Here is a 14,472-nt window from a genome sequence, read left to right as displayed (position 1 = left end):
GGGGAACACTTCTTAGTGGGTAAGATCGTACCTAACATTTAGGTATGTATTATTGTAAGGAAGAAGGTCCAGCATGGTGGATTAACTTAGAGAGTTATAACAAAGCATGAACATTTCACATTTTTCCAATACTGGCGTACGCCGATATATTTATGACAATGGGTTTAAGTCCGACAATGATTCACTTGAAGGTATTTCATATTATTCAGTTAAGCCAGGGATTCCCGACCCGAATCATATTGAATACTTTCAAGTAAATCATAATATTCGAAAGTATTTGCCGTTATATCAAATTTGGAGTAAGCAATTTTGATCGAAATTTAAAAATTTGGCAAGGTCATAGCCCTGTCCTTTTCGGAATTTTAAAATTTTCACCTAAATGGCTTTTCAACCGGTAATAACCGAATTTTTATCCAGAAACCGGTTAGAACCAGCTCAAACTGTTTTTACCTGAATTTTAAGTAAATTGGAGCGAAAAATAAATTATTTCAAATTTAAATATTTGGCAAGGGTATAGCCTTGTCCTTTTTTGGATTTTTGAATATTTTGATTTAAATGTCTTTTCAACAGGAAATGACCGGAATTTTGTACAGAAACCGGTTAGATCCAGCTCAAACTGGTTTTTGCCTGAATTTTAAGTAAATTTAAGCGAAAAATAAATTATATCAAATTTGAAAATTTGGCAAGGGTATAGCCTTGTCCTTATTAGGATTTTTGAATTATTTGATTTAAATGTCTTTTCAACAAAAAATAACCGGAATTTTTCCCAGAAACCGGTAAGATCCAGCTCAAACTGTTTTTTACTTGAATTGTAAGTAAATTGGAGCAAAAAATAAATTATATCAAATTTGAAAATTTGGCAAGGGTATAGCCTTGTCCTTTTTTGGATTTTTGAATATTTTGTTTTAAATGTCTTTTCAACAAGAAATAACCGGAATTTTTCCCAGAAACCGGTTAGATCCAGCTCAAACTGGTTTCAGCCTGAATTTTAAGCAAATTCGTGCAAACATTTACATCTAAATTTGAAAATTTGGCAAGGCGATAGCCTTGTTCTTTTTAGATTTTTAAATTTTCACTTAAATGGCTTTTTACCAGGAAATAACCGGAATTTTACACAGAAACCGGTTAGAACCAGCTCAAACTGGTTTCTGCCTGAATTTTAAGCAGTTTAGGGCAAAATAAAATTGATTTGGCATAAATTTGAATTTATTGCTATTTCCTGTTGAAGAGAAATTTAAATCAAAATAATCAAAAAAATCATAGCCTTGCCAATAAATTATTTGGTTGCACAAATTTGCTCAAAAGAAATCCAGTTGTTTCCTGGTAAAAAGACATTTATGTAAAAAAAAATGAAATATCCTAAAACTACAAGGCTATTGCCTTGTCAAATTTTTAAATGGCAATTAATTTGGTTTTTACACAAATTTGCTTCAAATGTAGGCAGAATCCAGTTTGAGCTGGTTGTAACCGGATTCTGCGTAAAAATTGGGTTATTTCCTGTTAAAAATAAATTTAAATAAAAAATTTAAAAAATCCCAAACACAACAAGGTCTATGTTAATATGGGTGACAGCGCTCAACTGCTGATTGGTGAGCTAATAAACTATTTTTAACTGTTAAACGACTGTTGCAAAATACCAAGTAGGAACGTAATAGGGTTATTTAGTGTTACAGGATGCAGTATTATATTACTGGCTTGCGGGTTGTTTTTATTACACGCCGCAAAGCATTTATTTACAACAAACGTTATATCTACAAGATATAAAGGAAAGGGGCCTGTTGTTTTTGAGGGGGTCAATTCAATTTAGTGTATCCGCTGAAACGCGATTTCCTGTTTAAGCTAAAACGCAACAACTAGCTTTCGCCTTTTTGCATTACTTACTCTGTTAGACAGGGTGGGCCTAGGATTTTTGTTTAAGGGAGTGGGTGCAGTAGAATAAGTAACTAACGTCATTGTTTAGGCCCTATTGTAGTTTCATATGTGCAGTGTTAGCATATCAATCTATCACCATTAAATCAATCAAGTGCCAAAGAATAAATAACAGCTAACATCAGTCGTCGCTCAATTTAACAGCTAAAACTCGATAAATTGCTTTCTAAGATTTAAAACTGAAGTGAAATCAAAGCTTTGAATGTCGACAAAAGAGCGGATCTATGTTTAACTAAAGGCAGTTGAAAAGCGGCAGAATCTCTTCTTCACAGACGACAAACATTGCTAAAATGAATATTAGCAAGAACAGAGGGCGATACGCAGTTTACCGCAGATAAAGTTTCTGATATTCATTTCAGTTGTAGTTTGTGGTTCGTATGAATTAGCTTGATCGATACCATGAAACAGCAAGTTGTATTCTTTAGAACGCAGCTCTTCACGTATCCCTTGTTTGCTCTTTGGCATTCGGCAGTTTTAATTTGGGATTGTAACTGCCTCACTTTTGCCTCGAGTTCATCAACGCGGTGGTGTGTAAGCTCGAGGCTGCTTCAGATTGAAAAACTCGTTCCCGCAGGTGGATTACAATTTAGGTCAGGCGTCTGTCCGTTGATTGCATCAAATTAAATAATTCCCTCAATGTTTGGGTCTTTCGCACTGTCTTTAGTAACTAAAGCTTATAGTTGTTTTCATATTTCAGACAGTTACATTATCCATAATAACTATTAACGCGTGGATAAGTTGCTTGCTTACAGGATTCTTGGCTACAGGAATCTTGCAGGATTGCTTGCTTTTAATTTGTTAAACTGGATAATTTCAAAATGTAAAAACCGGCAGCTTCAAAATACTCGTCCGACTTACACAGTGACGTGTTTCAAGAATCATTTAGGATTACTACTACTGTGCGCAACCGTGTTTAACTCTTACCGTGGTGGATCAGTCTATAGTCAACTGTTATTAACTATTAAACTACGGTAGCAAAATAGAAAAAAGAAACGTTAATAGCGTTGTTAGTGTTACAGGATACAGTGTTATACTTCAGGCTTGGAGGTTGTTTTTAGCAAATATTATATTTTGAGGACGAGAAAAAGAATCGGTTGAATGAAGGGACGAAAATGTTAAACTTTAAAAAAAATGATGAGCGATTAATATCGTCTCAGCTTTTGCCATTTCAAATAAAAAGCCGTACTGCAATTACAACAACTAGCTAGCGTTAAAAATATTCACCGTTATATCAAACATATTCACACTAAGCCATATAAATAGCTGATGAAAACAAGGTATTACTATATAAAGCGAAAATTAGCCAAAGTTACCTCCTCCGGTTATTATTTGTTTATTGTAAACAATTGTATTGCTAAATAAAAAACTGATCTATGGTTGCTAAATATGATAATAGTTGGCTAATACCGACAACCTAACACTTTTATTGATTCATTCGATGCCGCATATTAGGTTTATTCATGTTAGACGACAAAAAGTAGCCTACATGAATTTAAGTTATTGTGCAGCCCGTTCCTTAGCAGTATTACTTTGTTCAGTTTGTGTTAGGTATCAGATATCTAAAAGCCTGTTATATTAAGACGTTTTAAATTATAGTTTAATGAGCGAAGGTCCCGGTATGATCATGAGTTATAGCTGCTTCTCTAGCGTCGATGAATATCCTTAATTCATCGACTGATTCGGTTAGTCTGTTCAACACTTTCGTTGTATAATATTTAAGACGTTATCATTGATCAAACATTACTTCAGTAGGGTTAGATCACAGTTGTTGTACACGTATGACTGTGTATTCATCTATCATTGATGTTTTAATTTATTCGATTTTGTAATATTGTGATGGGAAGCTCAAGACACCTTACTTTTACAGATTTCGTGAATTAAACATGTCAAACGATGATTTGTCAAAGGGTTTTCATGAAGCTGAAATGAAGAAAGATTTGAAGAAGACTCGATCGCAATGGAAGAAACCTGGGGATTTTTTGTTCGCCACAGCTGGATGTACTGTTGGTCTTGGGAATGTTTGGCGATTTCCCTATTTGTGTTTTAAGAATGGCGGAGGTTGGTTAACATTACATTTTAAAGAAGGAAAGCCCAAACCTAAATTGATGCCAGGATAAAGATTTATTGTAATATAACATTTGTTATTGCATCAATCTATAACTGAATACTATAAACGTTGTAAAAGTGCATTATTGTGCAGATACCTAAGTATAGTTACTTTTGCGACGTCATACTAAGCATGAAAGGGCGATGCATACTTAGCAAGTCTTACGGCTATTTTTTAATATTATTCTTGCTAACCCTAACTATATACCAAAATAAATTAATAAAAATAGTATTTTGTTTGCACAAGGCTTATTAACGAAAGGGGTAGGTGAAAATATCTCTTTTAAGTGAAAGTTCATCCTTTGAAAATTCTAGTTCAACATGGGAAAAAGATGGCTATTATAGTTTGTTTTCTCTGTAGCGTTATTCACTGAGAGAACATTTGCTCCCTTCTGAACCCATACAGCTCAGTTGGTAGAGCGACGGTCCCGGATTGACCGGAAGTCATGAGTTCGAACCTCACTGCAGGCTAGTTGTTTTTCTAGCCTGCCCTGCTTGCATTATTGATCGACAGATTCTGTGAGTCTGCAATGGCTTTCAGTGTACTAATGATACTTAGCTATCATGGTTGGTCAAAAAGCGGCATCAGAATAGCTAGATCACAGTTGTTGTACACGCATATGTGTGTATATGTTTTATTGAATTAAACACATTATAACTTTGATAAAGGTGCGTTTCTCCTGCCATACATTTTGTGCGCCCTCTTTCTGGGAATTCCCCTTCTGCTTCTGGAGATGAGCATTGGTCAAAAGGTCAGGAAAGGTTTGATAAAAAGCTGGGCTATCATTCCTGTCTTCAAAGGTGAGTTGCAAAATCTGGCATACTGAACTACGAAAAGTTTAATGCAGTTCGTACAGTTTGTTGTTAATGTGAAAAAGAGATCTCATAAGCTTTTATTTATGGGATGGCAGTTAAGTCATTTTATGAGCAGAGGAATCTAGAATCTATCCCGGACGCGCAGTGCACAGCAACATGAATCGCACCGCTCTGTTGGTTTATGCCCGGGGTCGGCAACCTACAGCCCGCGGGCCGAATTCTGCCCGCCGATGTAATTCATCCGGCCCGCCGCCTCTTCGACAAATTAGACACGAGTCTATTTCACATACTTTTTGACTATTATAACTACGTAATTACGAAACAATTTCCCGCTTTCGCGCGAATGTTCATTCTACGTCCGGTTTGTTTACGTTTTGATGCTGCCTTTTCAACTAGATCAGCGATTCTTTACCGTTGCACCGTAGAAGGCTGCCAAGTGCGTAGCGCAAAAACATTGGATATATATTTTGTAACATTTTTTTAATTTCTATTTTCGGCAATGTATAAAACTTGCAAAAAATTTAATAGAAATACCGGTATATCAAGAAAAATCGCACTCGCTTCGCTCGCAAGATGCGACTTGACTTGACAGTTAACAAACACTGAGCTAGATTAACTTTAGATGTTATCGCGTTCCCTCAAAGTATTTTTGTTACACTTTTTATTCGCTTTGCGTCAACACTTTACTGCCTCTGTAAATGTAATTAAACACGTTTTTAAGTGCAAAAATATCCGAGGCCCGCCTGATTCACAGTTGTTCTAACAATTAAATAACACAATTCTTAATTATCATTTTGTGCGGCTCGCAGAGACCTTTTTAGTTTGGTTTCGGCCCGCGACTAGAAAAAGGTTGCCGATCCCTAGTTTATGCTATAATTTAATAACACGCTGTAGTTTAATAACACGCTAGGTTGGCAACATTGCTCACCCAATTTGAACTACCATCTCCAACATAACAGCCAAAACCCATTGTTAGGAGACAATGACCTTTCTTGCTAAATAATTATCGTTTTCAAAACAAAGCGCATAATATATACATTATAACAAAACAGTAGAATCTGTTCAAATGGCTCTGTGGCCCATTCAAATTGTCTTGGTGGCCGAGCACTGGGCCATGGCCCACAGTTTGGGAACCACTGCTAAAGTATAATAACGCCTACATCTCACTCTGCAGCAAGGGCTTTTCGTGTGCTGGGAATTAGCATTCACCAGACAACAAACCATAATATATTTTAGGCAATCTTTCTTTAAGTGCAATCCATTTGTTTATGTCTTAACTCGCATCAAATAATGCCACAGGGTGGGTAGCCTATATGTTTCTAATTCGCTAAATGGTATCATTGCGCAATGTTAGAATGCTCAGTTTCCAAAGGCAAAAGAGATTGTTAGGATTCACTATGATACTGCAAAACAAACACATTTTTCCAATCGTATTGCTGAAAAGTAGGGCGATTATTGTTGACCTAAAAATGGGAAATTTTCACCTGACAAATTTAAATTGTGACAAATATTGACCTAAAAATATATATTTTGACAAATTTCGGATCTATTGGAAATGTATTGAATTAGGTAACATATTGCTGTTTGAAGTATTGCATTAGCGTCTTGGCGTTGGCAACCACACGTTTTGATGTTTTACTGACTACCGGTCGAACACAAATCTGTTATTTTTTTCGGGTTTGTGCAAAACTCATGAAAATGCAGATCTTATATTTTTGCCCTTTCAAAACGGCAAACAACTGTAAAAATGCGAAAGAAAAACAAATACAACGCAAAAATAATTGATAGTTTTTTTAAACAATTTATGTACATTTTATTCGATAGGGACTTGAAATTGTTTTGACAAATTTTTACCTATCATGTAAATTTTAACAAAATTTTGACTTTTTTTGAAAAGTAAAAAAATAATCGCTCTACTGATAAGTAATGTATCAACGATAATATAAACTAAAATGGTTCAACAAGTATGTATTTTCGATCGTTAAAAGTGCAATATAATAGCTGTCGTCAATGTTAAAATATTTAATTCCTCAGGAATCGGACTAGCAGGTTCGGCGATACTTGTCCACGCCAACGCCAGTTATCCAGTTTTGCTCACTTGGTGCCTGAAGTACTTCGTCAGCAGCTTTGCCACAAACTTGCCCTGGACCACTTGTCACAACGATTGGAACACTGCTGACTGCGTGACACCAAGCGGTGTGAACACAACCGGGACAAACTCAAGTAAACTCATGTCGGCTGGAGAAGAATTTTGGAAGTAAGCGATGGCGTTTAATTAATATAAACAACTAAAAGTACATCGCACGACATAATCAAAGGGCGCCTTAAAGATTAATATTTTCTTGTAACAGCATCGCAAAGTTTTGCACTTTCGTTCTGTGCAACACAAAACTGTCACTGTTGCGGTGACTTAAGACTCGACTTAAATGCGCTTGAGTCGATATTTTCAATTAACTTTACTCTCAAGTCTTCTGGGCAAAATCACTTGACTCGACACGTTTTTAAAACGAATGACCATGTTTTACTTAAGTGTTGTCATTGCAATTTTTTGGCGGATTTGGTTATTGCTTGTAAAGCAGTTTACTTTGTATATGTTGCCAGATGCGCCCGCATAAAATTGTCTAAAAACGTAATATAATTATAAACAATGATAATAATCGCATCTTGAAATTCCAGAGGGTGGCAACTGTCGATTAACGTCAAAAAGTGCATTTTGCATTATTATTGCTTGTACATCAGTAAAGTGCATAGTTCGCTATTTCTTTAAATATTCTTACATTTAATATTTTGCAAGTTACGGAGTACTCGGCATTACTTCGGGCATCCACGACCTTGGAAAGCTTAAACCAGATCTAGTCTTATGTTTGGCAATTATCTGGGTATCCATCTACTTTACAACGTTCAAAGGAATAAAGTGGACAGCTAAGGTGCTGTATGCTCGCTTAACTTGTATTTATGTTGGATGTACCAGTAATCGGCAAACTGTGGGCCGCGAGTTACTTTTGAATAGTTTAGTGTTATTATGTAGTTGTGGGCCGCGTAATAGCCGTACATTCATTACTGTATTTCAAAAGTTGATATGGCTAAGAAATAAATTGTCTCAGCGTGGTTCAGGCCCGCTTGCCAAATGGAGCCCTGAGTGCCTGTCAATATATATTTATTTTCAAATAAAACTATATGTAAACGCAAAATTTTTCGAGCTTCGCGCGCTCTTTGATTTATACTACCAAGTACCAAGTTTCTCAAATTACTTGAACTGCGATGTTAATTTTGAAGTTAAATATAAGGATTTTTATGTACGTGTATATTAAGTTTTAAACTTAAATCTATTCAGCCAAGCGATATTCTATAATTTCTGGCGTCGTCCGACTCATAACTGTCCAGTTCAATTTCTGTTAAATTATACTACAAATGAAAATATTTCGTGTCATATGCCTCACGTATCCTTTTAATTGGAGTTTCGCCAATGTAAAAGTAATCAACCCAATTTGTATTTATTTTTTTTTCATACGCTTAGTTAAACTGAATTTTAACTTCATGGTTGTGCACGTTTTCGTTCGAGAAAAACAAGTGTTTCTAATTGTGACGTCATTCTAATGCCTCAAACTTAAAGCAACTATTCCGACGCTGTTTACGTAGTTGTTTTATTCAGTGGGCCTTCAATAAAAAAGAGTATTTTGGGCCGCGACAAAAAAAGTTTTCCGACCCCTGGGATATACCTTTGTATTTTTAATAACATTTAAACCAGTGTTTAATCTCTTGCTACCAGGGATAATAGTAATCACAAATAGATTCTCTGGTAATTAATTTTGTTGTTTAACATAGGAACGCTTTACATCGAATCGTCAATTTCTTTCCATTTTTACTATGTGTTGTCATGCGGTCGTTGTCATTTAGTCTGAAGAAGGCAACTTATATTGGTCACCGAATTGTTAAAAACAACAATAATTGCCATGGGATAGTTTAGATTAATTTTAAACAGCGGTTAACAATTTGTATTTTTTAATTTTTTGTTTATTGAAAAAAATTATATGGACCGCTTAAATGCACACTATTTAGTGTAATGTTTCACAATTGTTTTTTTATATCTCTAGGTAGCTTACGTAACGGCAACTGCTCCTTTCATTCTCATCGCAATTCTATTGGTGCGAGGCGCTACACTTGACGGCGCTAGTGATGGGATTGTATATTATTTGTATCCAAATTTCACTAAACTGAAGGAAATAGAGGTATATGAAAGTATTTGGTTCATACAGAGAAAATTATTACTACCATAGATTAGCCAGTATAGCCATTATGTAGAAAATCGAAGTCCTATACACAACACCAAGCACAAAAGTTACAAGGAATAAAATAAAACTTTGTCCAATCTTTTGTAAAAGAATGTTACCTAATTATCTACAGCTTCAACAAAATAAGGCCATATTACGTTTAACTTAAACAATAAAAATTGAAGTTTGAAACCCGAGTAAAACTAGGATCAGACATATATGTTTCGCCTATACTGGCATTGTCAGTTCCTATAAGTAAAGTAAAATACATAAACTTTACTTGACGATACCAGTATAGGCCAAATATATATTCCTTTTAAAAAAGGTCTGATCCTGTATTTTTTTGTTATATACGCGTCAGCGGAACAGTGATCGACAAGCAGAAACCTACTGCCAATCGTTTTGTATTCTATAAAGATACCCCTTTTTATGTAATGTTTAACATAGGTTTGGACGAGTGCTGGTTCCCAAGTGCTGTATTCCTACTCAATTTGCGGCTCATGTGTGGTTCTCGGCAGTTACAACAAGATCAATCACAACGTAATAAGGTAATGCTTTACACTTTACAGCGATGAACGATGTCATATAAAAAAATGCGCTTATGCTTTACACCAGGGTTTCTTAACTGAGGGTAGATGGACCCTTTCTAATGGGACAAAAGGATTTTACAAGAACATGAAATACTTTCAATGAATATACCGGGTATATTTGGAAAGCTTAGCCTATTACCGAAAATCAGTTGGCTTATAAGGATAATAGTGCAAGCGACGTCTGGCTAGAAAAACAATTTACCTGCGATGAGGTTCGAACTAACTACCTTGGCCAAACCGATCACAATGTATACACTTGTGAATTCCTGTATTAGTGTTTTCTTCAAAATGTTTATGAACCGAAACTTTTCACCAACTTGTCAGTTTGGTAACGGGATTGCAGCAATTTACAGTAGAGTAGCATGTTTGATATAATGGCAATGATACAAGCAACAAAGATTAAACTATGAGTACTCATGTTTCCCATTTCAGAGATTCTATCATCATTGGAGTTGTGAATTCAGTGACAAGTTTTGTGAGCGGTTTTGCCATCTTTTCAACTCTCGGGTTCATGGCAAAATACAAGGTAAGCCACATAAGCATTCTTCAGTATTAAACGACAAAGAGTAGTATAACACCAACAAAAAAATTCGCACCTATTTTCTTTTTGTTGGTTTATAATTAATAGTTGGAAAATTGCTCAATACTTCAATAAACAACACAAGTTTGCCTCCACCCAATACCGTAGACGACCCACGGGTAACTCCCCCTTCAACAAACCCAGTTTACCCACAGAAGGCCCTGGAGGGAATGCACCAGGCCCCATATTAACCCCTTATCTATAGAGGGCTTACCCACCACGGCAACCTGGTGTTTAACCTCATCATCAATATCGCCTTCTTAAATCATCAGTTGGACCAAATATATTCCTTAAAATGAGTCGTATTGTGGCACGTTTAGTTCCACAATTATCCACTAATTCAGTAGATTTTTATCGTTACCAGAACACAACGATCGACGCAGTGGCGCAGTCAGGACCGGGCTTGGCCTTTGCAGTTTACCCCGAAGCCCTGTCTCTTCTGCCTCTTCCCCAGTTCTGGACTGCGCTTTTCTTTCTCGTGCTTCTCACGCTCGGCTTTGATTCATTGGTGAGTTAATGGTGATATGTCATGATCGGTAAAAAAGTAACCAGTCACCGCCTTGTGTTTTTAAGTCATAAGCAAGAACATGCGGGTGTGGACCTAACTGAATGTTTTTAATCAATTTGTTTGTTTTGACAAGAGCAAATCGTTAACAGACTTTGACATAAGTCACTTAGCTAATTAGTCTAAGGCAGGGATCGGGAACCTATAGCTCGCGAGCCATATATGGCTCTTTTAATGAGGGAATTTTACACGCGGAAAATTGCTCATAATAGATAAGGAATTTTTTCCAGCAGATGATTTCGGGTTTGGTGCGACTCCTATTCGTCTGTTCGTGCGAATCGCTTGGCTTTGATTCATTGGTGTGTTAAGTTACGTGAAAAGTTATTTTAAAACGATTCTTGCTTGATTTAAGTTCCAGTCAAAAGAGTATTGCTAATTATCGACTTAAGTCTTTAAAAAAAAATGAGGGCAAAATGCTTGACCTGATCAAACTCAATTGGAAAAATAATTTAACTAGGAAGACATTTAGGCAACTTTTTCACAATTTCGTTCAGTTCCACTTAATTTAACGTCTTATTTTTTGAAACATGATCGAGTTTAAATTTAAGTATTCTTCAAATGACGTTGCTTTCTTTAAACGTACTACACTAGAAGTAAATAAAGTTCCTTAGCTATTTTAAAAACGTTTATTCAGTTCTACAAGTAAGTCGGGAAAAATGATTTTATTCAATCTACTGGCACAAAGAGAGACAACCCATCAATCTTGTTGTAATAGTTATTTGTTTTGCTAAAGTGTTTTTTTTTCTACAGTTTGTGTTCCAAGAGTGCATTGCCTCGATTGTGATCGACAATGTGGCAAGGATTCGCAAACTTCGCTACAACCGCGAGATAGTTCAAGCCGTCCTTGGATTTATTTTCTTTCTTGTGGGACTCTTGATGGTCACAGAGGTAAACTCAATGACTGAACTAGGCTTTTTGTTTAGTAAATTTAATCCCTCCATATAAACAAAAAACATATCAGAAAACGGCGTTCAAATCAACTTAAGGCCCATACGCCCAATGTCAGACCGGTGGACCCCCTAATCGCCCCACGCCCTCTCCACACAGTTTAAAGTGTTATTTAGATGATACCGAACCGAAATTAACACATAAGAAAACGACCACAGGGATAGGTAAAACTGTGGACAAACAAACAACAATTAAAACAGCAACAGAAAACACCATCCACTGCAAAAATGTCATAAACTAACCTTAGCCTAAAATATAAAAGTTTTGCGTTCTCCTCAATCTTTTACATCTTCCAGTCTCTGTAAGCATGTATATACCTTAGCTATTAAAGTATATCTAATAAAACTTTACCCCATTTCCCTTAAAAAACAAAACTCAAAAAGCTATGAGTGGACGTAAAACGAAAACAGTTTAATTAGAGTATTTTCTCATAGGGCGGAGTTTACATTTTCGAGATCTACAATAACTACGCTGTTAGTGGGTGGTGTCTGTACGCCATCTCCTTGTGCGAGTTTGTGGCTGTGGCCTGGATTTACGGCTTGGACAGATACTGGGACGAACTCATGGCCATGATCGGACCTCACTACGGCAAGATGTGGTTCAAGATATGCTGCAAGTACACAGGACCACCTATCTGTGTGGTAAGCGGCAGCGTTTTAGTCGTATTTTATGCAAACTAAGTAGTTTCACAGATGTTTTAACTGTGCGTCAAACATTATAAATAACTTTTAATATGTAAGATAGGTTTCACAGTTATTTAAGCGTTTTATCTAATTTTGTTTCATTATACGGCAAAACAATTGCCAAATTGTCGTTTCAACATACAGTTTTAAAATTTCTCAAAATAAATAGATTATATTGGAATTTACTAGACAGCATTGGGCGCTGGTCTGGAATCCTACCACATTTATTTTAATAGCAACGAAACGAGTTGTCAAAGTTTAAATTTGAAGTAAGGCATAAATATTCAAGAATAAATATAATAATAATAATACTTGACCCACTTAAGCCCAAACGCTAATTTTTTAGTCTAAAACTCTTATTAGGTTCGAAAACAATCATTGCAAAAATTAAACAGAGCTCCATTAATATTAATGTAGCACATACAAATCACTGTATAACATACAGCTAACAAGAATTTATTAGTTTTCGCTTTTTAGTTACTTCGCTACATGTTTAAAGCCCCCGAAAATGCACCAAACCTAAATAGCTCTATTTAAAAAAAATAAAATGCTATCCAGCGAAATAAACCTTAGAACTGTTGGTCATGCTTTATAATGAACCTGTAAGTGATAAGTGAGTCTATTTTCTGCAGCTTGTAGTAATATATTACTTGGCCAACTCTTCGCTTCTGACATACGGCGACTACGTTTACCCAGTGTGGGCTCAGCTGATCGCTCATATCATGAGTTTAAGCTCGTTTGCTTGGATCCCGGCATACGCAATATTCACACTGGTCAGAAACAGGAAGAGACCAAAGAAGGATGAAAAGGTATTTAGAGCTAATAAAGGTTATATTGAACTAGGAATTTAATGAGGTACGTTGCTGAAAAACTAAGTAGCAATTGGTAGAGTGATAAAAGCAATAAAACAATTCGGAACATGCACAAAACATAGAGTATTCAGATTTCATGATATCTCCATACTACCGGTACCTTTGTTGCTAAGTATTTTAAATCTCCATTATACTTATCCAAGTCCTGTAAAAGCGGTGACTAGTATAACGTCTTTATCTTTGAATATTTCAAAATATGCAGAAAGTCATTTCAATAGATTATATTATTAAGAAATGTTTTTATCCTTTATACCTGTGTTTGTTAAACAGTTTAAATATTAACTGGAATGTGTTCAAAATCTTACAGTCTGCTTTTATGTTTAGGAATCCCAAACTAACGACGACCCGGATTCCTCAAAGATTGAAGTTGAAATGCGAATGCTATAAAGTTATTTTTCGTCTGAACAACAAAAATTCTTTCAGCAATATTTTATTTCGTGTGTTTTTGTGTTTGTATTTAGGTAGTCAGGAAGGGGGATTTTTTTCCCAAACATTAAAAAAAAGTGCGGTAAAGCGTAGAAAACTGTAGCAACAACGGTCATTTAAGATGTTTTATTGAGTATTTAAGACGTTTATTTGAGTGGTGTTCTTTTCAAAATGTATAATAAAAAATGTTGCTACTTTTTCACGCCTTTACAAAACACTTCCTGTCACGCTGCGAACAAAGCTTCAGCTGGTTCACATTTGATTAATGTATAATGTGACACATATTCCGTTACAGCTAAAAGTATTTCACCTGTGTGAACGCGTGAATGTCACTGTTCCCGGCTGCCAAAAAGGCTGCGGGTTCTGAATCATTTCCGCTTTCTCGTGTCGCCTTTTCTCTTTCATGCAAACCTTCAACTTATATATGCGAAATCTTATATCAATATAACCAGACCAGTATTGTCTAGTCAATACAGAGAGCGGGTGTGGCCGGCTTGCTGCCAGGCCAGCTCAACACCAGCCAACAAAAACTGTGTGGATTTGTAATCAGACTACAGCAAATACCTTGAAGTAATAGTGAGGATGATTGGTCGAGGCAAATTAGTTGAATGAGACTTGTAATTCACACGCAAGCTTCAAAACTATATATAAGTCAATCTGTAAACGAGCTAATCACTTTGCAAAGC

At 35.9% G+C, this 14,472-nt stretch overlaps 1 protein-coding gene across 1 annotated transcript; it reads left to right on the top strand.

Annotated features, from left to right (window-relative positions):
• The first annotated feature begins 3,812 nt into the window (after window positions 1-3,812).
• Window positions 3,813-13,747, top strand: LOC146141149 (sodium- and chloride-dependent betaine transporter-like). The gene is made up of 12 exons (XM_083392821.1): window positions 3,813-3,987; window positions 4,705-4,836; window positions 6,886-7,108; window positions 7,646-7,778; window positions 8,946-9,080; window positions 9,570-9,670; window positions 10,145-10,238; window positions 10,657-10,800; window positions 11,608-11,745; window positions 12,240-12,446; window positions 13,121-13,297; window positions 13,685-13,747. Exons 1-12 carry the CDS (start codon window positions 3,813-3,815, stop codon window positions 13,745-13,747), a joined length of 1,722 nt encoding a protein of 573 aa, XP_083248947.1.
• Window positions 13,748-14,472: the final 725 nt, after the last annotated feature.

Source organism: Ascidiella aspersa, chromosome 6 (genome assembly GCF_963924565.1).
Source record: "Ascidiella aspersa chromosome 6, kaAscAspe10.2, whole genome shotgun sequence".
In the NCBI taxonomy this organism is placed as follows: Eukaryota; Metazoa; Chordata; class Ascidiacea; order Phlebobranchia; family Ascidiidae; genus Ascidiella; species Ascidiella aspersa.
Note: the sequence above shows the minus strand (reverse complement) of the source record. Positions and strands in the feature narration are given on the sequence as shown.

Excerpts from the sequence above, each read along its gene's own strand:
- LOC146141149 (XM_083392821.1), top strand. The coding sequence starts at position 3,813 with ATGTCAAACGATGATTTGTCAAAGGGTTTTCATGAAGCTGAAATGAAG. Across the intron at positions 3,988-4,704 it reads GTGTTTTAAGAATGGCGGAG|GTGCGTTTCTCCTGCCATAC; the intron begins GTTGGTTAACAT and ends ACTTTGATAAAG. Across the intron at positions 13,298-13,684 it reads GACCAAAGAAGGATGAAAAG|GAATCCCAAACTAACGACGA; the intron begins GTATTTAGAGCT and ends TTTTATGTTTAG.